At 37.6% G+C, this 27075-nt stretch overlaps 1 protein-coding gene across 5 annotated transcripts in view; it reads left to right on the forward strand.

The window, feature by feature from the left end:
- The window catches only part of METTL25 (methyltransferase like 25), a 57244-nt gene that overhangs the window by 8756 nt on the left and 21413 nt on the right, over positions 1 to 27075 (forward strand). For 3 of the 5 annotated variants that reach the window (XM_057384877.1, XM_057384875.1, XM_057384876.1), the window contains exons 3-6: positions 7738 to 7838; positions 13525 to 14157; positions 16411 to 16555; positions 25999 to 26093. In XM_057384877.1, the coding sequence (XP_057240860.1) occupies positions 7738 to 7838; positions 13525 to 14157; positions 16411 to 16555; positions 25999 to 26093 (974 nt within the window). Of the gene's footprint in view, positions 1 to 6; positions 7085 to 7737; positions 7839 to 13524; positions 14158 to 16410; positions 16556 to 25998; positions 26094 to 27075 lie in introns of those variants that run through there. The other 2 variants (XM_057384878.1, XM_057384879.1) reach the window with 2 other exon arrangements.

A 27075-nucleotide genomic window follows, 5' to 3' on the forward strand; every position in this document is an offset into this window, starting at 1 on the left:
CCTGTTCTATGGTCTTCCACAAGGTCTGATGTATCTGGAGATCTTCTACACACATGTATCTTTCCCTCACACTTTTTAGGAGCCGGGCCCAGAGACTGAGAGGTTCAGACCCCCTTGCCATCCCTTGGTCARTAGCAGCATCACCTGACAGGGATCCCAACTGCATCGCTTCACCACCATCCAGCATCATATTATCACCTGCGGTGTCCCAGACGCGGACCAGCCGGCCCAATATAGATTCATTGGGTAGTCTTTTGTAATCTCCCCTTAAGCCACGAATGTTTTCTGGGGTCAGAGACTCAACAATAACTACAGGTTCAGATTCCCCTGCTAGCTGTGAGGTTATTGGCTGCCCATCATCATCTACGGGGCGAACGGATTTGGTTTTATGTTTCTTTCTCTGGATAGGGGCAACTGCTACTGGCTTAAGCTCACTGTCTGGTTTAGCTGCAGCYTGAGTGACTGGGGTGTCTGCTGACTTGTCCTTTGGTCCATCCGGCTCTGTCTCCTGCCCTACAGCATTGAGCAGTGTGCGATAAACATTAGCCAGGACCCAGCATATTGCAATGAGCTTCTTTTCCTTACAGTTCTCATTGCATTTCTCTTTCAGGTATTTCCCCACTTCAGCTGGGTTCTGAACTTTTTCAGGMGGGAAGTTAAAGGCTATTGGTTCAGAGAATTCCTTCAGTATTTGGCCTATATTTTCCCATATCCCACACCACTCAGATTTTTCCACACATGGGGAAGGTGTATGGGTAGCCCCTCTGGAAAACTCAGCTCTCATTCTATACATGCTGTAGATGGTATAGAGCATTCCTACCAGGTGGAACATCAGGAAAATAGCATCTTTGACATCGAGGGGAAACTGAACATCCTCAAAAGGTGAAAACAGGTTACCCAGACTAGGACGGAGAAACAATATAGTATACCAGGTTTCAARAGCTCCCAGTACCTCTCTTAAACTTTTATAGATCATCACTACCACACCTATAAATATAACAACAGGAATTCATATCCCTGATCTATAAAACTTCCATGCAAGGGACAAAATTGTCCCTATATAAGGATAGGCAAATAGACCTAGAGACCAAAATGACAACATTACTTCAAGGAGCATGGTGACTTCTAACGGTAAAACAATTCCAAGCATTTAAAACACAAATACAATTADTACAATTTTCTCTTCACTTTCTACAGCCTCACGTTGGGCGCCAAAAAATTTGTCTCGGTTTKGAGACAATGTTTTCAGAGGAAAAACGTTACAGGGGGAATGTTTCCTCTGAAATGAAAATAAATTTGATAGTTTTTTCCACCAACAAGAAATAGATGCTGGGCAAAAAAAGGTGAAGAGAAAAAAGGTAGTTTATTAACAACAACAACAAAAAAACCACAGTGCCCACAGGACACAGATAAAGAGTAACTGTCAGAGAACAAGGATACAGATAAAAAGTAACTGTCAGATATTCAAACARAAAAGAAACTCGCCACGCAGCAAGGCAGCGACTCTCCCCCCGGGAAAAAAAAGACCAAAAGGAAAACCCACGTGGCGGTTCTTGTAACAGTGGCAAAAGGGCAAAAAAAAACAACCGAAAGAAAAGTACCACAGTCCCAGCTTCCCAGTGGATGATGAATGAGAGGGCTCCGCGTGCCTCCGCTGCCAGCCCGGTCCGCCCTGGAATCCCGGACCGAATGGAGCCGTGAGGCCCCTCCCTCGGCGGGACCCAGGAGCAGCAGGAGACGCAGAGGGGATGTTCGAGGAAAAGCCTCCGAAGCCAACCAACTGAGCCAGCAGAAACCGCGACACTGTAACTCTGCTCCACGCAGCAAGGCAGCGACTCCCACGAGGAGAAGCGGAGAGAGAGAGAGAGAGAGAGAGCAGCTCGAGCAGCCAGATCGCGTGGCAGCCCTGGCCGTTAAACTGTCCGCTGTGACTTCCCAGCAGCCCCTGCTCCTTCTTCCGGGTTACATGTTAAAGATACAAACATCTTTTTTGGCGTATATGTCAACGGAAAAGGAATACAGAACAAAACTGGCACCAAAAAATCAACCCAAGACAGTATCACACTGAAATATCAGAAGTGTTTGATGTCTTAGAAAAAAGATTTTATTAATTTTGTGTGTTTGGGATAATAATACCAATTATATGCTATATAACTAGAGTAATTTCCTTTTCTGCAATTAAAAAAATTGAAAGGCTCTTAAATTGGCATCAAGTTGGACTCTGGGAATCTTAACCCAATGATATTTTTTTAATTGGATGATAAACTGACATTTCTCTTTACTTGGACTGCAGTCATTCTCACTGCAAATGTACTGTTCATGGAGTCCTCAGCCTCTCGAGATTTGTCACTGTCTTTGAGGTTTCTAATTACTTTTTAAGAGCTAGACTGAGCAGCTCTCTGCCTTTGCTTTCTAGCCCCTTTTACCTCTAGGATACATTATAACTCCTGATGTTTCTTATCCTAAGTGATAGGACCATTATATGCATGTTGCACATCTCTCCCATTTTCTACAGTGATCTTGTTCCAGTTTTGCCATTTTTCATGGTTGGCTCCCCAGGTTTTTTTGGAAGTACTAGAATGCCATTGCTGAGATATTCTTAATGATTTGTTGTGCATTCCTCTTACCTTCTGGTTTCTTTCCTTACGCTCTTAGTTCATCAGAAGCGCCTTTTCCTTGCTTGACAATGTATTTTGCTTTTCTTTCCCTCTTGCTTTTTAACTATTTTCATTTTGTTGTATCCAATTCTTCATGTTCCTCTAAGCAGTTCTTTAGTTATGCTTGTACTTGAGTTCATACCTAGATTAACTTCCTTAAACAAAACTTTGAGAATTCTTTCATCTTCTTGTCATGCAGACTGGAGAATCAGGAATAAGGCAATTGCTGAATATTTTGTGCTCTGTGTGGCAGGAGTGATGCTTGACTGGGTACTGAGGCCTGAGTTTGTATTTTTGCAGTACTTTTAAGTATTGTATTGCATGTACTTCTTGGGAAAAATAAAATATGTTCCAAATGTGTACAATAGAATTATAATTCAAAACCTTTGTGTTGAATTGGCAGTAAATACCGGTTAAATTAACTTATTTGAAGTTCCTGATTATTATTTGGCAGGGGCAAAGTACCAGCTTAAAGATTCATACTGTGCAAGTTGCCAAACGAAAGTTGTGATCTTTTAACTTTAAACTATTTTAGATATTTTGGACTTATTTCTGTGTTTCAGAAGATAATGTTTGTCCCCTGATTGCTAGAGCTTGCAAGTCAAGGGTAATGTAAATCTGAGAAAAATGGCAACTTTATGATGGTGTTGCTTATATTCTGAAAAATATGCATGAGGATAATTCCATTTAAGTTTCAGATGTTTTTAATGCATTTTCTTCTTCTAAGACAAACAGACTTTTGAGTCTATTTCCACAGTTTGTATACTAACATAGTTCCGTTGCTTCTTTGCAATCTTAGTGTAGATATATTGCAGTCCTTCCTGGGAACAATTGGTAAGCACAAATATTTTTAAGCGTGTTGTTGATGCAACTACTCAGAATAGGGTTCTGAATCTAAAGGGTGTTCCACTTTGCTTCCTAACCACGCAGAAGTGAGGGGTAGATTTAGAGTAGTCTATCTTTGCAGTGTGTTTATGGCCTAGGTAATAACCATGCCATGCAATTACTATTAATGGATCCATCTTTAAATTCCATGTCCTGGAATATCACTCTGCCTCAGGGGTTTTGTGTTTGAGTATATGGTTATTCCAGTTCCTCACTCTGGATCATGGAGTTAAATCACAGCAGTTAACTTCTGTATGGGTGTTGTTGTATGGCATGGACTGTGAATTTCTTCTTTTTTATCTGATGCATCTGAATTTCCACAGGTAGCTGGGGTATAAAAACCCTTGCACCCTGCCATAGAAGATCTTAAGAACGTCTGTGTTAGCCCTATGTAAAAAAGAATTTCTCCTCAATCTCTTCAGCTTCACAACTAAAAATGTAGCAGTAAAAGGCACTACAGAGTTAAAACAGTTCTTCAATGGAACACAGGTTCCAGTGCTAGGGATTCACAGTGGAAACGAGCAACATTTAGTACCAACTAAAACTAGTAGCATTAAGCTTTTTGTTACTCTTATCACAGCCAAGCTGCTTCTGTAAAATATTTGAAATCACACTGTATTTTTTTTCATCACAGAGGGAGATTTCTCTAAATTTCTGATGGTTTTTGAAATTAGTATTAATTTCAAAAAATTAATACTAAAGAAAGAATTTGCATAGTTTGTGTCAAACTAGTATAATTTTTTTAAATTCAAATTTTCAGTTGTCTGGTCAATATAAACCAGTCCCCAGATACATTTATTTGTAATTAATTTGCCGTTTGTAATATGCCTGCTTGTTTTTCAGAATAATGTAAAAGCTATCAGAATTTTGCATAAAATGCAGGAAAAATAAAATTTATTAAAAACCCCATATTTTTCTCCAAAAGGTGCAGTTATCCCTGAGCTGAAATAGAAACAGTATGTTATCCTGCAGAAAGCAGGAAAAGGAATTTAAAAAAATCCATAGCTAAGGTGATAACTAATCTATATATGTAGATACAAATAAATTATGCTTTTTCAGTCTGGAACCTCATCTTTTGTAAATTAGGTAATTGTTCTGGATTTCTACCATGTTTGAAATACTTAATTTGGATTAAGTATTCTCTGACACAGTACTTCACCTAGCATCAAACCATTCAGTCTTTTGAGTTCATAACATAAAAAAGAGTAAAGGTGCAGTATGTGGTCATCATCCAATGTGATGGTGCTGGCTTGGAGAAAAAACAACTTTTATTGCTGTCAAGAAGTTAAATGTCTGTTTCTTCTTGTTTCAATTCTGCTTCTTCTGATGAGCCTATCCAGACACAGAAATGTTCAAATATAAATAAAAAGAGAGACCGTTTTTCTTTTTCAATTTTTTCCTGTCTGTTTTTCTTTAATTTGATATGCTTACAAATTAAGAGCCTTTTAGGAAGCTGTGTAGATCTTTACGATTTTAAAATTAAGGAGATTCTTCAATGAAATAACAAATACTTGTTTCTGCTGTTTGTATTGTTTAAGTCTTTTAGTCTGTTTTTTCTTTTGTCAGATCATAGAGTATATATTAGATTTTAAGTATTGTCATAACAGTTTATTAAAAAAACCCCATATGTTTAAGGAATAGACAGATCCCTTGGGGTTTGGGAAAAATAGAGAAAACAGTGGGTTTCTTATGAGCTCAGTTCAATTCCCCACTCTCTTTTAAAGAAGTAACACACTTCTTCAGCATTAGCTGATCAAGAAATGAACATAGTTTTTGCCTAATGATGAGTTTCTGGACAGATGAACACATACCATGCATGAGGCAGAAAACAGGAAAATACATTAATCTGTATAGTCATAGAAAAGTCCTGTTTCCTAGGAGCATGCTCATCAGTAATGATCCTGTTTCTTCTACCGTCACTCAGACTTACCATGTTTAATTAGATCCAAGTGTGCTGCAGCATTGGACCCCTAAGAGAAATATGTGGATTTCTCCAAAGGGGGTGACTTCTGAGCTCCTCTTTTGGAGGGGTGGTATAGAGATTTGCAAGTGGGTGCCTGGTATTCTCTGCCAGCAGTAAACCCATGATGGAGGTGGACCCAATCTCAGTAAAACATTCTTCAACAACGATGAAAAGAGTGATTTTCTACCATAAAGTTGTGACAGTAATTCATCCATAGGGTAAATAAAGAAAAAGTCATCTTCCTTTGAATTTTCCTGGTATTGCTCTTAACGTTTATTAGAGATATCTCTGATCCAAAAATGATCTGAGCAAGACTCTGCAACTTATATAATTTTAAGTTGTGAAGTAGGTAGGTTTATTGCAGCGCTGGGTGAGCAGGAGGTACTCCTCTAAGCCGCCCACACCGCAGCACGGGCACCGCTTGGTATATATCAGGTTACATGTTACACATTCACCGAGTTTCTCAATTCGCCTATACATATGCATGGCCTGTCCCCGCTTTGTATTATAATGAGTTTAAAAGTCATTTCCATGCGCTCACGCCTGCGCCCTGTTATCTGGTAGTGGGCTCCGGGAGGTCCAGGAGGAAGTAAAATACTCATCCTCTTGTCTTGAACTTTTCACCTTTCTCTCTTGCGCATGCTCTCTGGGTCCCCGGCCCAAGTCCAAAACAACAACTCTGGTTCTGACCAGAGCAGGGGTTCCATGAATACAGGCTGGGTCACAGTCCCTGCTTTTGTCAATAATCTTTTACTTCTCATTCTGCTTTGACAAACACAATCAATGTTAAGTAAACAATATACATTGTCTAGCAAGCAGTTTCTAACAAGTTACCCTGTAACTTCTAACTTCCCTGCATCATCTCCCTCTTGATATTGTCAGCAAATTTTCTACTGTTGTGGGTTAAAATTCTTCTCCTTTTGTTCCCTTTCTTTGGGAATTTTTTTCTTTCCCATTTGTTGCTGGGATACACTAATTGCTGGGTCATCCTTTTGATTGGCTGCGTGATTAACAAAGACAATGATACCTATGCCCTACCCTAATGGTCTGGCCAAGCGCTCGGAGAGAGTTTTTTTGTGTGGTGGGGGGGGATTTGCAGTTTTTTTCGCTGCTTCGCTGAGAAGAGGAGGTCTGCTTGCTGGCTGCTACGGAGAAAGCTGGCCTGCCTTCTTTTCTGCGGAGACCAGCACTCCTGCTCATTGGGGTTCCTGCTTGCTGCACCCTGGTTTTCTCTCCTGTGCCTTGCCGGGGATTCCAGTTTCAGGGGTGAGCTCTGCTCCATCCCGTCTCGCAGCGGCGGGATTTCTGCTCGTCTCTTTGCCGTCCTGGATTTCTTGCTGTCCAGAGGAGCACCGAGATCAGCGTTTCCGCTGTGAGCTTTGCAGAGAAACTTTTCTCCATCCACCTCTGCCATTTTTTGTCAATCATTGACGCCGCGGGAGATCTGAGCCAGCCGGGACCCGCGCCACCGTGTCCCCTGCAGCCGCCGAAGAATCACTGCGCCCGCCCTGCCCGGACAGGAGCCAACAGCATCCCTGCCACCTGGGACTGTAACTGCACCAAAGGGGAGGCTGTGTCTGTAAGGCTGTCACTGGGTTTGGGACTGGGCTGGTTGTTGCTATTGTTAGTGTTACTTGTTTCACCTTGTTATACATATTAGTAAAAACTGTTATTCCCTTTTACCCATATTCTTGCCTGAAAGCCCGTGATTTTTTTCAAAGGTATAATAATTTGGAGGGAAGGGGGGGGGGTCATATCCACCACTCCAAGGGGGTGTCCCTGTCTTCATTGGCAAACACCTGTCTTTCAAACCAAGACAGCTACATTAACAACATGTACAATATGATTATTAATTGTCCCTGCCCTTATATTTCATTTATGGAAAGGTAAATGTGATAGATAAGAAAAAAATAAATATTTTTCAATGAGCAGGACTACTACAGTTTTATTGTAGTAGCTATTATCTGATATCTGATCGGATACTAGATATGATACATCTTAAGAAATATACATCTTAAGAAATCTGAGTTTTACAGTGTGTTGAATGTTGCTGATTCATTGATAATTCAAAAGTTTAATCTTGTAATAATTTAGTGAGTTTTTAATTAAAATTTACTGTCCTGAAAGTATATGAAGATTCTAGCATATATTAGCTATTTTTTTCTGATTGATCACAAATCCTTGTTATTACAGTTTATGTTAAGGTGTATTTATTTTCCTAATCTGATACAGGTATCAAACCAGATGAGTTTATGAATAATAAGAAATCACATGAAGTGCAGGTGATGTCAGAGCTGGTAGACAACATGGCGAATTATTGTGGGATAAAGCAGGTAAGAAAGCATTTCTTATGGTATGTTACCAGGTACCTTCTGAGTTTTTCTCCTTATTGTTTGCAATTACTTCACTTTGATGTTCTTATTTTTCCTCTACGTAACTAGAGCTGAAGAAGACCTGTTGGCGCCAAGCTGAAGGGCAATTTGGTTTGCAAAATGTGCTGTTCCAAAGGAGCTGCCTTTCAGTGACTCATAATCACTCATGAGTAGTTTTAAGAAGCTATAATCATCTTCTGTATGTTGATTAGTTAAAAACTACTGCTTTTTGGATAGGTAGTGCCTTGTTTATCTGAGTACTGAGTATTTATCAGAATACTGCCAGTATTATATTGCTGGCAGTTTTGCATATGTGTCAGTAGGACACATGCCTTCTGTCATGCACACAACGATGTTACATAGAGACCAAAGCAGAATATGTTGAGAAATTTTGAAAGCTCATCTTATTCTGGCACAAGATTAAATTATTTCTTATTTTTTAATACTATTTATCTTTATTTRACTTGGATTGAGATCTATAAATTAGTAATTTAGTTAGTTATATTTTTAGTTTGAAGAGAGAACAAATTAGGCAGAGATTTATGTAAGTGTGTATGAAATACATTTGGTGGAACATGTGTGAGGCCTGGACACTTAACACCATTATCACCCAGCAATTACTGAATGAGTTTCATATATCAGATGGTAGGTTTCTGCTTGGATGGTGAAGAATTGCAGTATTCCTCTCTCAAATTTGATAGTAACTTAAACCTTTTTGTTTATACACATGTAATCATGATTGCACAGTGCACTAGACCCCCGTTTTGTTAAAACCTTGTAGAGATTTATTTATGGATCTGTTGACAAAACATGGGCAATACCTGACTTTTTTTGTTTAGTGTATTTCACATTCTATTAGACAAAATGCATCAATACCATTTCCTCAGTTTACATGCATATACTTTTTCTGTAAGCTTTTTCAATGTTGAACTTTCTGTTAGATTCCATAACTTAAGACTGTGGTGTTGTAAGGCTAAACTTTTCACTCTGGGTGAGCAGAGTTCGCTTATTCATTTAATCTCTCTACTGCTGGTAACTTGCCAATGTAGCTTCTTCCTTCTTTAAATTAAAGGTGAATAGTCACCCTTAACACTACATTTAATTCCTTTACTTTTGAGCTGCATTTGCTTTCTGTGGATGGGACTGTAACTGTAAATGGAGACTTATTTCCTCCAGGCTACTATTCATTCCCACAGAGATTTGTGGAGAATAAACTATATTTGTTTAAAACCAAAGGTTAAAAATGGTTATACTGCATAGATTTTATGATGAGCGTATTTTCTCTGAGCATTCTGTTTTGTAAGTAAATGTGTATATTTTGAAATTAATGTATGTGCATCATCCCAAGTTGCTGTTGCTACCGAGGTAGAGAAAGCTCCAAAACTTGGATTCAGCCTTGAATTGCTGAAGCTGAACTTTGGCTAGGAGGTTATTTGGCTCAGTCTGAGTTTAATTTCAATAAATAAATGATGCAGTACTCTTGATAGGTTTGTGTAAAGAAAAGAGATCAAAATTCTCAATCCTGACCATCTGTTTTTGTGAGGAACAGTTGATGAAGGCAAAGTTGTAGGCTGTGTTGTTACAGCTGGGATTGTCTGGTAAATAGAGAGCTTTAATTAAGGCCAAATACTACTGGATGAGATGTAATCAGTTTGTGAGCATCTGCTATCGCTTGCAGGGATGGAGGCGATCTCCCCAGCATCCCTTTAAGAGCCAGCCACAGTGACAAGCGTGGGTGCCCTCCAGAGCCCTAAAGTGGGTGTGCACTGTAGGGAACAAAAATACACTAACAACATGTTTGTGAAAGTCTTTTATTCTGTCATGAGCATGTTTTTTTTGCCTTGCTTACCTTTAGTTTCAGGCAAGTGTTAGTTGTTCAAGTGTTGAAGACTTTCACATACTGAAAAAGCTGTAAGAGAGCATAGTTTTCTTATAATGCAATAGTAAGTGGTCCCTGCATTTGCTGGAAAGTGGTGTTTCATATAATATTTTCATTTAGATTTAAATAGTTCCTGTGAGATTCAGGAATGAAAGGAAAGCAAAACCCCTCTTCAGAAAATAAAAATGTAAAGCCATCTTAATAACTTAACTGAAGTTTTAATGTRGCTAGGTACTAATAAAATCTCAAACCAATCATTATTAAGTATCTGACAAAATGCTGCAACTTCATCGAGTGATTATGTGCTTTTATCAGATAGCTTGGAGTATCTATACATAGGATTATTTTCTGTTTGCTATTTAAAAAATTATAACATTAAATGAAAAATATTATTGCAGTATATAGCTGAATATGAAATGCCAACTGCTCTATAACTTTTTTCCATTTTAGTCATATAGTATAAAAATATTTATTTGTGCAAAGTTACAAATCCCTAATACATGAAAAAAACTTTCCTGTTACTTTGGAAAATAAAAGAAAAGGAAAGCTCCTTCTCACTCTTTAAAGAGCAAGCCCTTTTGGTTTTGGGGTTTTTTTTTTTTGACTTAAAAAATGTAGCAATTATAAAGTTTTAGGAATTTTTCCTTGTTGATTTTTTTACATCCTTCTTGCAATACAAAATATATGTGGCATTTAATTAAAAAATCTAGAGCCGTGAAAACACAGCACATTTTACAGCAGCACATATCCTCAGGGTGTTTCTTTCAGATATTACAGGTCATGGACAACTTGAAAAATGCCCTCCATTTCACCTCCATACTCACATTGTATAATGGGTGGTAGAGTATATTGCTCTCTACTGGTATTTTACAATGTACTATAATAAAGAGTAAAGTAAGAATAAAAGCAAAAAATCTTTATTAGCACTATAATCACTTCTAGATTAATGCTTTGAATTTGAACATTTAAGCAAAATAACTAAAGGGCTTTTTTTTCAGTTTTTTGCTGCCTCTTTTAAGCACTGCCCCTTTTAAGCACTGCTCCCTTTTAAGCCCCTATCATACTAGTGGAACTTGATTTTTTTAAGAAGTTCTTGATTGAACTCTGAAAAAACGCCAGTGTTGATTCCTCTTTGCTTAAGTGCACATTTGTTTTATTTAGAGTATTGGTCAAAGTTTTCCTTGGAAATTGCAGAATGTACAGCAAGACTTGCAGTGTGTAATGTAAAGATGATATAATTCTGCATTCAGCATCAGCATCCATTACATTTGTGATTTGGTCCTGAGGAATGTTGGAATGCTTTACTGTGCATGAGACTCAACTCACTGTGGACAACACCTTTGGAGTTTATTATATCATGGAAATTTCATTTTAAAAGCTCATGCTTGACAGATATTCTATGGATTGCTGATTACCTTTCCCTGTGTATTCAAGGAAAGGTAAAGCAGGGAATAATTTAATGCAGTTTATTTGTTTAGTACAAGATCATTGCCTGATATTTTTAGTCAATTTTTCCTTTAATTTTAAAACTGTTCTCCCAAAGCTAATTTAACAATTTATTACTGCTTTCTTTTTGCTTGAGAAACTTTCCCCAAGATGCATCTGGTCTCTACAGCCACTAGGGGTCACACGTAGGAATAATTCACTATCTCTCTCTTGTGTCCAAATGCTGCTTTTTACTGAAATAATTTAAGAAATTGAAGTGGAGATGTGCATATTCTACATAACTGTCTGTTAAATAAAAGAGTGGGTAAAATTATTCCTTCGATGTTTTCCTTTCCTTTCCTATGACAGAAACACAGAATGGGTCAGGTTGGAAGGACCCACAGTGGATCATCTGGTCCAACCTTCTTGCTCAGGCAGGGTCACCCAAGAACCCATGGCACAGGATTGTGTCCATCTGCTTCTTTAATATCTCCAGTAGTGGAGACACACAACCTCTCTGGATAGTCTGTTCCAGTCCACAGTCACCTGCACAATAAAGTTCTTCCTCATATTCAGGTGGAACTTCCTGTGCATCAGTTTCTGCCCACTGCCTCTTGTCCTATTGCTTTGCACCATCGAGAAGAGCATGGAAACAACCTCTGACAGACTTCCTCCAGATACTTACACTCTCAGACATCTCCTTTTGAGGCTGAGCAGGCCCAGCTCCCTCAGCCATTACTCATAAGAGAGATGCTCCAGTCCCTTCCTGATCTTTGTTGCCCTCTGCTTGACCTGCTTCAGGAACTCCATGTCTCTCCTGTGCTGAGGTACACAGAATCTGGGCATAGCACTCCAACTGTGGCCTCACTAGGGCTCAGTAGAGGAGAATATTGCTGATAAATGTGACAAATAAATGACATTTTCAAAGGTATGCTTAGGTTATGTAAATTCCTTTTCACTAAATTCACTCCTGTACAAATTTATTTCAAAAAAATTTATGGTTGTAGCATGTCTAGATTGCAAATATGCATCAATATTACACGATGACTACAGATGAGAAAGCCATATGCTACCTGAGTAAACAATTTTTATGTAATATTATGTACTCTACACTGTTTTGCACAGTCTTTAGTGACATTGGCTCAAATTTTTCTTTCTAATTCCATGGCTGTCCATATCTTTTTTATTAGAATAAGGAATAAATATTTCTTTCTCACTGAATATTGCAGAATACTTTCTCATTGAGAATTACAAGAATGGCACAGTATTGAATATTCTTATGGATCAATGTAGTATATACTGCTGTTTGGACTTAGCATTATCAGTGTAAGCTTTCTTATGAATGTGTGACAGACCAAGAACCAAACACAGATGTTCTTGAATCAAAGACTTTCAGGAGCTTGTACAAAGAAGTCATTATATCTGGTCGATATTAGTTTTGGTAGATACTTGGACAGAAGTGAACATTATAATTTTCTTTTCTTAGAGAACTATCACTGCCAATTCTAACAAAATACTACATTATGTATTTATTACATATTAAAACATACATTTTATAAATCTGTGGTTATGTACTGAAAGGTCTCAGGTTACTCTTGTTTCTGCTAATACTTCGTATGGGATTTTCCTTCCTGGGTTACATCAGTCACTGAATTAACACATGGTATCACCTATGAGACAAACTAAACTGTCACCTATCACTCCTTCTTCCAAAACAGAGAATAGAAAGTATATGTGGCTTTTGAGCTGCTTTGTTTTATTAGAAAAGCATCCTCGTGTTAAACAAAGCTGTATGGATTGTTTTCACAGAAAAAAAAAAAGAGTATCAGTATCACCCATCTTAAGGTCACATCTGAAGGGATTAAATTAGGCACTAAAACTGAAGATGCTTTTTTGCTGTACACCCACGGGTAGTAGGCTCCTCACTGTTGGAATTAGGTGGCTAAAGCTGAATACTGTGAGCTGTTTATTTCCTAATTTTGACCCAGTTTAACAATGGCAGTTGTAGTTGCTGGTGGTTTATGGTTATTTTCTTTAGCAGAAGAAAGGTCTGTGTCAAAAAATATACTGAAAATCTTTATAAGAAGAGGCAGGGCATGCGCATTACATAAACATTGCAGTGTCTGTTTTCTGGAGTACATCGGTTAAGACTTAAATCTGTGTCTTGAAGTCAGGTGAAGCAACAGAGCAAAAGAACTAAGTGCATTGAGAAGAATGATACTGATAAGGTAGCTATTCAATCCATGCTTAAGTTTTTGGGGGAATAATTTTACATTTGAAGTGTGTGTTGTTGCTCAATACAGCAAACTTTCTTTTCCTTTTTTTTTTTTCTTCATTACCTAGGTGATTGATATAGGTTCTGGAAAAGGCTACTTGAGTTCATTTTTGTCCATGCAATATAACTTAAAGGTTTATGGCATTGACTCGTCAAGTTCCAACACAAATGGTGCTCATGAAAGAAACAGAAAATTGAAGAAACACTGGCGAGCATATCAGAGTCGAGGAAGAGAAAACCTCAAATGTCAGAGTTTGGAAAAGGCAAATGACAGACCAGTGGAAAGTGAAATTACATGTAAAACAATCAATGAAGAGCTCTTAAATAATGTGAAAAGTCTTCAAAATCAGGACCAAGTGATTATCCAAGATTTAGTTCCTTCTTCTGGTTTCATGGAATTGACTACACCTGAAACCAGTGCAGAAACTGAAGCTGATTTGGTGACTAGGACACAGTCTCATGAAACCAAACTTTCTGAAGAGGTCCCTGATACTCTAAGTGTTCTTCCTGCTGATGCTGTAGAAGATTTTTCTTCACCTCATTATAACTGTGGGGAACTCTGTGAAAAGGAAAAAGTACAAAGAAAAATGACATCTCTCAAGAGTAAAGCAAGAAAGTCAAGTGAATCGAGTCTGTATTTTCCACTGACCTCTTGCATCACTGCAGAAACAGAACTCAGTGACATCATAACAGATCTGGAGGTCATTTTACTCTAAATATTTACTGGTTTTGTATTATCCATTCTTTATATTGTCATTTGCATGTGTACATGTTTGCTGAGTGTACATAGAGTGCTATCTCTGGTGTAAATGAATATTCTAGCCCATTAATGGTTTTTACCCAGGTAGCAGAAGTATGTGTACCAGATAAGGATTGTTTTTCTATTTTGATATACGTTGGGATGATTTTGAATCGGTCTTTAGAATTTATGAGGTAGGTAATAATCAGCTGTCAAAGTTAACAGCATCCATATTATCACATTCAGTTATTTTACAACTGTCATTATAGACAAAATCTAATTATTATGGATTTATTATTATTATTTAATAGGTAGAGGCATGTATTAAGCAGTGGAGCTTCAATTTTCCTGAAAGTTCTTATTTTTTAATTAATGTGTTTTGGTAATTTCAGTCATACTGGGAAGGAGAATTTATTGTGTATAGTACCCAAGATGAAGAGTTTGTAAAGAATTACTTTAAGCTCATTTAGTATTTTCCTAGCTATCAGGGTTTGTGTCTGCACAAACAAGCCCAAGTTCAGCTGCCCAAAGACGGTGACAAAAGTGGTTGTATGTTTAGTTTTTATGCCTGAACTTACATACATTGCTTGAGGAGATGCGTTCAGTCTTTTATGGAATGATAAAAACCTCTCTGTGTTCAGTAGTAACCAAACTATTTTATTCCAGGGTATAAGTAATGACTTATTCAAGACCGTAAGTTTGTGCTGATGACCCTACAACTTGAGCTATAAGTGTAGTTGAGTATCTGAGCTTGTGCAGCATAGAGCTCATATCTGTTTGCAAAAGACACCTTGAGCAGCAGGTATTTTTGATGAAGCATATGCCTTTATATTTGCACAGCTGGATTTTGTATTCTCTTAGCGTGTAATTTGTACAGTGTTAACGGTGGAAGAAATCCTATATCACTGCTTTTCTTGATATAAAAAAATGTCAGAAAAGGTGAAAGAGGAAAATGGAAGTTTTCTGTTTTGCACATGAATGCACTATGTAGCACAGATGGGTGAGAAAATCAGATAAAATCCGAATTATTATAGAAAGTTATCACAGTTGAGTGACCCTGGCCTAATTTCTTGTGGATAACCTGGAGAAGAAGGCTCTGGGGAGACCTTATAGCACCTTCCAGTACCTGAATGGGACCTTACAAGGATGCTGGAGAGAGAATTTTTGAAAGGGACTGTAGTGATAGGACCAGGGGGTGAAGATAAAGGAGGGTGGATTTAGATTAGGTAGATATTAAAAAGAAATTCTTTACTGTGAGGTTGGACACAGTATTTTACTGTGAGACACTGGAACGAATGCCCAAAGAAGTTTTGGATGCCCCGTCCCTGGAAATGTTCAAGGCCAGGTTGGATGGGGCTTTGAGCAAGGTGGTCTAATTGGGTGTGGGGGGGTTGGCACTAGATCATTTTTAAGGTCCTTTCTCACCCAAATGATTCCATGACTTTCTGATTCTATGATTAATAAATATGCCTGGAATTCAAAGCAACACCATTTTTGTCATGTGGATTCCAACTAATAATGCCAAAAGGGAAATATCTTGTTATGGATGGTAAGAAGAGAGAGAATTTTCATGGAGAAATGGAAGGAAAAGGGAAGTTGAAGAAAAAAAGGAAAGTAGGAAATAGAATGGACAGGAGAACAGAGCATCTTGAAGCTGAAGTTCTTACTTTGTGCATACTTTGTGAAAGAAAATGCTCATTTGTTGTTGAATACTCACTGCAAAACTGTGAGTATTGCCATTTGGGAAATAACAAAGCCTGCTCTTCACCTTACACCTGTATTTCGGAAGTCATTTTGATTTCAGGAACTTAAACTAGCAGAAATGCCATGGATAGGTCCAGCCAGATTTACAGGAAGAAATCTTTTGTAAGGAAAGGGAGTAGCAATGGTCCTAGTAAGAAGAACAGGAAACCTAGGAAAGACCAAAGAAAATGCCCTATGTCTGGTAAACCTGTAGATGTTCTCTTCCATGCAGCTGTTGGTCTTTGTCTTGAACTTTTGCTGCTTCATGGCTGGTTTTTACCATATTTTCTTAGCAATGAAGACCTTAGATTAATATTGAAAAATTGTAGAACAGACCAGCTGGAGTGCTCTTGGAGTTGGATATTTCTAACTCACAGCTCACTGTTTGCAGCTTGTTTGGGTTTTGGAGTTTGTTATTCATGCATTTGAGTTGATGAAAATGATTTGTCGTTGCCAATTTTTTTCTTCTTAGGACTGTATGTTGGTGGGTCTGCATACATGTGGAGATCTTGCTGCAAATACACTACGAATTTTTGCTGCCAAGCCTGAAATCAAAGCCATTTGCAGTGTGGGCTGCTGCTACCATCTGTTGTCAGAACAGTTTGAAAACCAAGAAGGTAATTCTTCTGTGCTTAACTCCTGGCTGCTAGTTTGCATGTTGAGAGTATTATATCTTTTAATTAATAATGTCCTTGTGTTTGTTTCTTCCCAGTGGATTATTTTGTACTGATTTGAATTACATTATGTGGGTTGTGCACTCCCAGATGGCTTTTTGCTTTTCTTTTATGCCAGTATTCCTAATATTCTTACTGAGATTAGAGACATGAATGAATAATGGTTTTATGTGGTTATGAACACAGCTGGTTTTATTTGATTGATTCACTTATAAATGTATAGGCTCTTTTAGTCCAGTATGTTTCCATCCTTTTGAAATACTTTCTACCAGATTTTGTCCTTAGCTGTCTATGTGCAATATCCAATTATGTTGAATCATAAATATAAAAAATGAGCAGAATGAAGTTTTTGTTATGTAAGATAATATTCAAAAAAGCACTCATCTGAGTTCTGTGCTGGGCATTGCCTGTTTAGACCATCATGGAGGAAACAGTACATATATAACAGCTTTTCTTGAGGAGATAATCTGAAAATTATTTGGGGATTCAGAATACAGGCAGTTTTTCCTACAAATCTGGGAGGGTTTAATTTTTGAGAGAAAGCTGGCATTTTTAGTTGAAGTTCTGCATACTGAAAAACATTTTATGTAGCTGACTTTCCTGAGGCAAATGGTAAATAGCTGAATTGTTTAAATGATCAGCTGCCGAAGCCCTATAACCTGATCATCATATCAATCAAATCTGAGAAAGGGATGGCTTACAAGGTTTGCTTCAGCTCTTTCTGGGAACTTCACAGACATAAAGGCAGGTGGGACCCAGGACTGACAGTGTCTAAGAGCTAAGATTTGTTCAGAGGGAAAATACAAACGAATTACGATTGTATCTTGTGTCTGTACTTCCTGTGCATGGATTTCAAACTGACAAAGCATTCTAGAGGATGCTAGAGGACTCTGTAACTAATCATATGGTATTGATCCAACAATTCACTTGCACAAGCAGTAAACTAATTCCTCTTGCAGCTGTCGGAAGCCAGTGAATTTTAATACTGCTTCCAAAATGGACCAAATCATAGCATTTAACTAACAAATATCTTCTGGAGGTCATCTGGACCAGTTCACGGCACAAGGCAGGGCCAACTTAGATCATGTTGTTCAGGGCCTTGTCAATTCATGTTTTGGATACCTCCAAGGGCAGTGATTCAGCAGCCCAATTCAGTGTTTGCCCTCACCATGGAGTTCTTTTCCTCATATCTATTCAGAATTTGCAGCTATTGTGCATTATCTATTGTCTTTTTCATTTTGCCCTGCCAAAACCAGTCCACCTTAATCTTTTTTGTTCCCTTTTCTTTAGGTAGTTGAAAACAGCAGTTAGATCTCCTCTTGACCTTTTCTACAGCGCTTTAGCCCTCTTGCCACCAATAAATTCTTTTCAGTCAGTACAGTGGGCTGAAAAGCCCAGATAAGCACTTCAGATACTTTCACAAGTGTTGAAAGGGGGAATAATCACATCCCTTAATCTGCAGGCTTCACTGTCAAACTTCAGATTATTTTCAAATTTCTACCTTTTTTAGAGTCCACCTGTGTGAGTCATATCTTCCATTTTGTCTATAGATACTAAGGAAACCTTGCTTAAAGACTTCTTAAAATTGAGGTAAACTATGACTGTGCCGTCCCCTGGTTCAAGGAGCCAGTCACTGCATCACAGAAGGCAATAGTTTGTTAGTGCCTGATGAATTCCTGCCAGCTATTCTCAACCGCCATGTTTCTCATGGGCCTGGGCATAGTTTCCCGGAAAATTTGCTCCATAAACTTGTTGAGACTAACTGAGTTTATGTAGATGGAAGAGGGGTGTAGTGGTTGCCTGTTTCCAGTAATCAGGAATTTCCCTTGATTGACATGGCCTTGTCAAAGATGAGAGTATGGCCTTCATGTGACACTTCATCCTGAAATGCATCCTATCTCGCCACATGCAGTTGTGTATTTCCAGTTGGCTTGTATGGTACTGGAGCCAATGTAATCTCTACTATAGGTAATACCTCGCCTGCCCATTCAGAAAAGCTACTAGCTAATCCAAGCATCAGTCAGAGACTGCAGAGATATGTAGAAACTTTATGTGGAGAGACTAGTTTGAATATTAGAGCTGCATCTCTGCAGTGATGAATGGATCTTCCTAAGAAGCAAAGAGAATTGGGCAGAATTTGCTGCAACACAGGAAATGATTTGTGCATTTGAAATCAGTCCAGTAAGCAAGAGTTTGCCTGTGAGGACACAGTGGGAAGTTCTGTTATAAAAGCATTCTATAGTTATTTTATCTTGACTTAGTAGCCTCAAAGTTTTAAAAAATCTATTCTAAAAATTTCATTTGTCCTCTTAAAAGTTTTTTTTTATTTTCTTGAGGTGCACACCCTTAAGGTTGCGGCAAGTCCACATCAGAGCTGTTGCCCCCAAAGTGACACGTTTTCCATCTTTGCTATTTCTTTAGTGTGAACTTATGGGGTTGTTCTCATAAGCATAGTTGAAGCAGATGAGCAGGGAGCTGCAGTGGACTTCTGGTTGCCATAAGTTGGTATGGCTGGGCAATATGTTCTTTGACACTTAAGATTTAATACCAGGACCAATTTAATACCAAGTCTTGTTTGAGGCCAGTGAAAAATTTTCACTTTATATTAACTGGAATTAACTGATATTCATATGAATAAAATTTACCTGTTATGATGCCTAACATAGTGTTTATAAGTCTGAGCTGTTGAGTTGACAAAATATCAACAAATGTTACTATGGTACTTTTGTTGGGCTACTGAATTACCTTGGTCATCGCAAGTTTGGGGGATTTTTTTTCTTTCTGAAATGACTTCAGGGAATAATGTATTACATTTCTCATGTGCTCTAAAAATAGTACAGATATTGCAAGATTGCATGATTCAGTTTGCCATTGGACCTGCTGTGAATACTTTGGAAGCATTTCTGCTGAAAGTAGGTGCCAGCAGTTACAATCTTCAATAATAATGCTATCAAAATACAGTGTCCTTCTATGTGTCTATAAATAAGCTGAATTCATCTGGAAATTTTTGTAATGGGACCACATTTCCAATTATGCTGTGGATAATTTTGAACTGTTAAAATCATGAAAACCTTTGCTTTGATTTATTAGTAGCTAAAACAACCAAGAGGTGCTGTGTAATGTCAAATTTCACCCCAGTTTTAAAACGTTGAAGCCAATGTCTTTTAACACCTGTCTTTAAATTTCACTGCTGTTGTAAGCAGTACGATATTCTAAGTTTCAGTTAATAAGGAATAATATGACAGTTCTTGGAAAATTCTGAGTAGTTTTACTTAGGCTCTCTCTAAGGAGAATTGTCTGTTTATACAGAGATTTTTGTATGGATAAAATATACATACCCATTCATATAATTGATTCCTTTGAGAGTTTTCTTCCCTGTTACTGCATTGGCTGGTCAATTACATCAGAGTAGAAAGGATTTTACTATTTATTAGAGACACTTTACATAAACCTATTTACATCGTGATAGATTATCTATTTACATAGTGATACATTATGTCAGTTTTTCTGTAAAAAAAATCAGTTTGCTAATGATTTTTAGGTTAAAACAAGCTCTGTGCCTCTGTTCAGGAGATATTCTTATGATTTTTGGGAGCTGTTTTATCTTACATTCAGCTAATATATTTTTGGGGCAAAGTACCAGCTGGACTATGATTATCTCTTAACAGACAGGACTGCAAATTTAGGGTCTTTTAAAAATACTTTCCTTGAAAAGGTATTTGGGTTTCTGTATTCTGATTCTCTTCTTTCAATCCTTCATACCACCAAATACATCAATACCAGTCTAGAAACCAGTGAAACTCTTCAACATTATATCCTCTGTTTTAAGGAAAAAACACATGAATGTTGCTATTGCTCTGGAGCTACTGTTAAGTCACCACAGATACTGGGTAACTGAGGTTCTTTTTAATATATCCCATGGGGTGGATTGGAGTGAAACCAATGACAGGTGTGTGTATATATATGTATAGATGTATGTAGGTATGTATATTTTAGAACAATTTGGTTGCAATGGAAAGGAGGTATGTAGCCATTTTTGTTACTTTTTATAGTAATATGACAATATAAAAGTATGAAAATATATAAGGAAGGGAAAGAAAGGATTAGAGTAGCTACCAGAGAGGAAAAATATCACCACCTGTGGATCCAGGGATGAGACTTGATAGTTGCACTTCTGATGTCCGCTCAGGTTCAAGTGGGAATGCCCAGGTACCTCCCCTGCTGGGGGGAAGTTTTAACACTGTGGATCATGTGCAGTCCTCCAGTGGAAGGCTCCAGAAATGAGTATAGGTCACTTTGGTGGTCATCAAAGGTTGCAGATGCCATCTGCCCCATAACTTGGGGTGATATGTGTATGAGCAGTTGCTTTTGTTTGGATGCATTAACCAGGATGTGGTAACCATATCTTGCCTCCACCAGTCCTGGAATTAGTGCTTTCCTATCAGAAATTCCTCCCTTCTGTGCTTAGCCCAAGTTTCCACTGTGGTAGCTTATTTTATAGCATGTTCCTTCTGTGATCTTGACAGTGTTTTAGACAGGTAGCTGTGCTCCCTTAATCCTTACATGACCCCATGGCTTAAACACTGTCCTCCGGGGACTTTCCTCAGTTCGTTTTGTCCATGTGGGTGATGCATACCTAATGGTTAGTAGGAGAAAAGCCAGAAAAAAAAGAGAGACGACAAAGAGAAGAGATAAAACAATTCATTGTCCAATACAATGCAATTATCAAAAAGAAAAATTAAAAATTAAGCATTAGGAGAATAACCACAGGGCAAGATTAGATTGTAACAAATGATGGGCTATATCAGGATCTGAATAGTTATTATTTGTAAGTATTTGAAGAATAAGGGCAATGAAGATGCTGAAGGGCCTTGAGGGGAGGCCATATGAGGAGTGGCTGAGGTCACTTGGTCTGCACAGCCTGGAGAAGGAGAGACTGAGGGGAGACCTCATTGCAGTTACAACTTCCTTGTGACGGGAAGAGGAAGGGCAGGCACTGATCTCTGTGAAGCCCAGTGACAGGACCGAAGGGAATGGCCTGACATTGTGTCAGGAGAGGTTTAGTTTGAATGTCAGGAGAACATTCCTCACCTGGAGAGTGGCTGGGCACTGGAACAGCTCCCCAGGGAATCTGTCAGCACCAAGCCTGACAGATTTCAAGAAGTGTTTGGACAATGCTCTCAGGCACATGGTGTGACTCTTGGGGAAGGTGCTGTGCAGGGCTAACAGGTAATCTTGAAGATCTTTTGGGTCCCTTCCAACTCAGCATGTTCTGTGATTTTGTAATGTGAAAGACACAGCTGTAGTTGTATAGATAGTTTCAGTGATAGCTATCTGATAGAAGCTCATTTTGAGGTTGGCTTAACTACTACAAATCGTAAACTCCAGATTTTGTAAGGGCTTCCAAAGTCAGGTCACTGCTGGGCAGAGGAGTTTTAGAGCCCCCCAGGAAACTGTGGAAAGTAGCCTCTCAATAATGCATTCTGGAAAAAGTTAGCAAAGCTTTTGCAGAATAAACTGTAACTATTAAAAGCTGTTGAACATAATTAAGGGAAACGAAAGGGCTGCAAAGGATAGTCAAAATTCACATGCAGAATTCTATGAGATTTGTGAAACCTGGAAAAGCCTTTAGTAAAGTGGATTCAGACAACAAAAGCTTTTAAACTGAATTTTCTAAAGGACTCCTTACACAAACATAATGGCTTCATATCACTCCATTCCACTGAAATATGAAAGCTTACTCGTTGTTTCAGGGTATTAGAGTACAGATGATTTATGTGTTGCCTAGGTATATTTTCAAAGATACTCCATAGCCAATGTCTTAAAATAGCTACCACTGATACCATGGCAACACAAGAAAACACTTCCAAGCAGCAGATCAAAAGCCTAATTTCCTTCCCAAGGCATCTTTAGGTATTGCTGCATAGGGAACATTGCCATGAATTTGTTAACTAGTTAACTATTTGTTAACTAACTAACTAGTCACTAAACCCCAGATGTTTTCTGTAAAAATTGATTCTTAAAAAAATATGAAACTTGAAAAAATATTAACTAGGTAAGTTTTACAGATTTTAAATGAAAATATTACCTACAGAAGTTATTAGGGTATTTTTCATTAATAAATGTTGCAAGAATATGTTAAAACCTGAAACCATTTTACGTTTGTATTTTTTTCAGTGTATACCAACTACAAGATTAGACTTGAGAATGCCAAAGTTTTAATGCACAGTAACTAAAGCATACTCGAAGTTGGGTTTTGAAAATTGTGTTGGTGACAACTGATTGTATTTCCTGGAATTAGAGAACATTTTTCTTCCCCACTGACCCCTGCTTCCCCCAGCAAAATCCTGCTTAGTCCGGGGACTTTTTTTGAAAAATACAGATTCAAGGAACAGAGAATTATATGGCCAAGGAAGATTTAGTCTTCCTCATGAAGGATAAAGGCAGTTAAGTAGTTTAGCTATTTGGTTTGGAATAACAGAAGTAGACTGAAACACTACAATGTTGTGGAAGGAAGAAGCTATGGAGTACCTGGAAAAGGTTATTTGTGGTTTAGTGCTACCTTGATGAAGTTTACGATATGTACAAGAAACCAAGTAGGACTTTACATTTATCTTACTTGTACTGCCATATATTTTTTTTTATGAATACCACAGCAGAAAAAAAATAGCTCATGTTTAGTTGCAGTATTTGCAGCATTTTATTAAATGTGATTCAGTCGTTTTAGAAGTTAGCTCAGAGGTAAAGTTCTTGCTACCTAATTAATACCTTTTGATATTAAACTCCAGTATAGCTTCAGTTCAGCTCATCCAATGATTACCTAAAATTGCGCATTTTGTTAACTGTTCATAGAAGGAATTCTGTCTGATGTAACGTCATTGCTTCATGTGCTGCTAAATACTTGAGCTGTTTGCTGTGAAATGTCCCATTGAATACCTGTACTTAAAATGTTTCTTGAACATATTTTGAGATTTATGCAGTTTAGAACACCTTTGTGTTGTTACCTAGAAGCATAATAAGGTATTCAGTGAGTTATATAATAGCACTAAATACAGTTATATATTAAGTATATCTGAAAATAGTTGCAGGCATTAAAGGAATTTTTAGGGTTTTTTAAATGTAGCTTAATAATGTAAGAACTTCATTGCAATATATTAATTCTAAAATTTTTGTAAGTGTGCTTGAGAGTGTAATGGATGTCAAAAAATAAATAGAACTTAAAGCAATATTATAGATGTGTGGTCAACTTTTGATATGAACAAAGAAGTTCTTTCTAATTTAAAGCATTATTTTCCCTCTCTTTTTCACCTACTTTACAGTTTAAATAATTTAAATGAATATAGTGCTTTGCCTGATAATCTTTTTCAAAGCTGTCATAAATTCCTCAGAATTATGCATGAGTACAGTGCACTGATATTGAGATTGTAGCTGACAGGGTAGTAACTTTAACTTGAATGAATGATTAGTTTGCCTAGAGGACAGGGTATAAATTAGAAGGGATTTGCTTGAAAAGATCAGGGATTTCATCTTTCTAACTCAGTTTGCAAATTTTTATTTTGAAATATTTTAACATATGTATTGGAAAGACGTACTAGTGAGAATCATACAATAGGAACCATGTCAGTCATTATTTTTTGATAAAAATACCCATGTATTCCATGTACTCCATAATTAGAGTTGAAGTTAATTACTATTTTAGAGCTTGTCATGAGATACTTACAAATTCTTAGTACATTGCTAGAGCTGAAACCAACTGCAATCTGTTTTGTCAAATTTCATCTTTATTTCTAAAGAGTTTTCTTTCTTCTTGTGCTAATAATCCATAATTATAATCCTGTTCTTAAATCATGGTCCTCAAACTGATATTCAGCCCCTAAGAGCCTCTGGCATTCCTCAGGGCTAAAAGGAGAGCAAAGTTTGAGGTTGCCTGCAGAAGATTCTTGCCTGCTTGCTGTTATTCTTTAGTGATCAGCTGTGACTGGGCACTACTGTCAGAAAGCCAAAAGCTTTCATCTATTTTAGATTTCTCAGAAATCACAGGAATTTGCCAATTAGAAACATTTTTTGTTTGAATATTCACAAAAGGCAAAGAGTTCTCCTATGTAACTAGATACTTCCACTGTTACGTTAGTAATTCTGTATGTGATTTTCATGACTAGGATTTTCCTTGCCGTGTAGGAGGTACAAGGAAACGACCACAGAGCCACTAAACACCCACATTTCTAGGGCTAATGGCTGGTTAGCAGAAAGTCTGCTGAACAATGGCACTCAGAATTCAAATTTGTTGAAGTGCCAAGGGTCAAAGGTTCAGGAGGAGTTCCAGTTTCAGACCCTTACAATACATGTTAGAACCCATGTCCATCTCCTAGGCAGCAGCAGATAGATGCTGCTTGGAAAGGTCATGGGCAGTGGGGAGGGTTCTTTATAGTTTTTTTCTTTTTGTTTGCTTAACTTTTTGAGATGGATTCTACTGAGATGTATGTATCTCAGACTGCTGGTAAATTTTCTGCTGTCCCCTCTTTTTAACCCCATTACATGATTTATTCTGAAATACGCTCCAGTTACCTTCCTGTGCTAAAAAGCCAGGATCTCAGCCGATTTGTGGGGCTTTTTTTAAGCAAGTAATAATTCTTATTCACCATTCTAAAAAATCAGCTGACAAATGTGCTAATGAAAAGTCTAAACATTTAGAGTCTGTGTACATTTAGAATTGAATATTAAGAACATCTACAAAGTAATCTCTGTACTTCAGTTCTCCCACATTTGCATTAGCATTAAACATGAAGAATTGTGTTGTTATTCAAAATATAAATGGTACTGAAATAAACTGAGCACAGATTGTGATGCAAATGCTTCTTGGTGTTTTGAAAAACAGCAAGAGCCTTTGCAGCTGCTCTTTTCTGGAAAACAAACATTCTGCCTCACAGCTAAATGGTCTTTCAGAACCGGAATAAACAAATACGCATTGGTCTGTGTGATGTTTGAAAGATGGTTTTGAGAGAATAAGAAGACAATGAAAGGTGGTACTGAAGTTCTCCTGCATGGAGCAAGTGCCTGGTCTACATCTTGTGATTTGTGGCATGGCATAGGTTGCCATGAGTATTCACAAACTTTTCTCTTGTCCATTTGACTATTTTTTCAGTGGATTTATGTAAAGGACACTAAAGTTGTTTTGGAAAATGTGAAATTATGAGAAATTTAGAATAAACCAAAAACATCTGTTATAGGGAATATATGTTTTTTGTAGCATCAGCACAAGTTTTGGTACCAGATGAGAACAGTTAAGTATTTCTTCTCTGTTACCTATTGTTCATCCTGCTCAATCCATCATGTATTCTGTAAGTCAGAGGAAAAACTGTGCCTTTTTTTTCCCCTCCATGTTGCAGAATGCCATGACCAAGTGTGGGGGTTTCCCATGTGTCAGTACTTGAAGGACAAAGGCTGGTGTTGTGGTCGCAATGCTAGGATGTCAGCATGCTTGGTATGATTCCTCTTCCTTTCTTTTTCCTTCTGAGAGCTTTGTCCTGATGTTGTAGGATTTATTGTTTTTGGCTTCTAATCTTGAAGCCATGACTTTAATGCAAGAACCTACAGAATAACATCATTAATGTTATAAGCATGATGAATTATATCTAAAAGAAATAGTATTGACCTTCCAGCTTTATATATTTTATACTTGCTGAAGGCATGAAAAAATTAGTATTGACAGAAATGTATTTTAGGAGTGGACAGAAAGGCCAAAACTTTGCTGAAACCTAAACAAGGTAACCCCTTGGAGTAATAGTTCTTGGCCAAGGACTTAGAAGGAAGCAAGGAAATTCTAGAAGGGTTGCAATCAGTAACTCCCCCAATGCCTTCATGATTCATAATATTGAATTTTCTGGCTGTTCAAAACCTGAATAAACCTGCCTAGTTCCAAAAACTAGAGGAGCTCTAAAATCCTGTGGCTTAAGAGTCTGGAAATATCCTTTTAACATTGCACCAAGAGATGAAGTACTTTTAAAGACTTAGCCTCATCAAGACAGGATGATGAGCTGTTATCTAATTTGAAAAAACAGGTAGGTACTGAAAATTTTGACCACTGTTTTCAGTTAGAAGATAACTATTAATTTTTAATTTATGGTATCTAGATGAATTGCAGTCGGTTCTGGCTAGGCTCTGCTAGCTCTGCACTGCCCCCATAGAGAAAAGTGTAGAATAAAGACTCAGTGTAGACTAACGTACTGAGGTTATGTAAACTTGAACTACCCATGATAATTAAATGCTATCAGGAGAAAATATAGGACAGTTGTTTAGTATTCACAAGGCTTAAATGTGTTACCCTTGGCAAGGTAAAGGAAAAGAATTGTTCATTTTAGAGATGGAGCTGTAAAACTTAGTGCAAGAGAAATGCTTTCTAAAGGGATTTGCCTTTTCTCTTTTTCTTGTTAGTGTTATATAATACCACTGCTTCTTCAGCTGAC

The sequence above is a fragment of the Malurus melanocephalus genome, unplaced genomic scaffold (genome assembly GCF_030028575.1).
Source record: "Malurus melanocephalus ecotype Western Australia unplaced genomic scaffold, MMel_1.1 scaffold_754, whole genome shotgun sequence".
Classification (NCBI taxonomy): Eukaryota; Metazoa; Chordata; class Aves; order Passeriformes; family Maluridae; genus Malurus; species Malurus melanocephalus.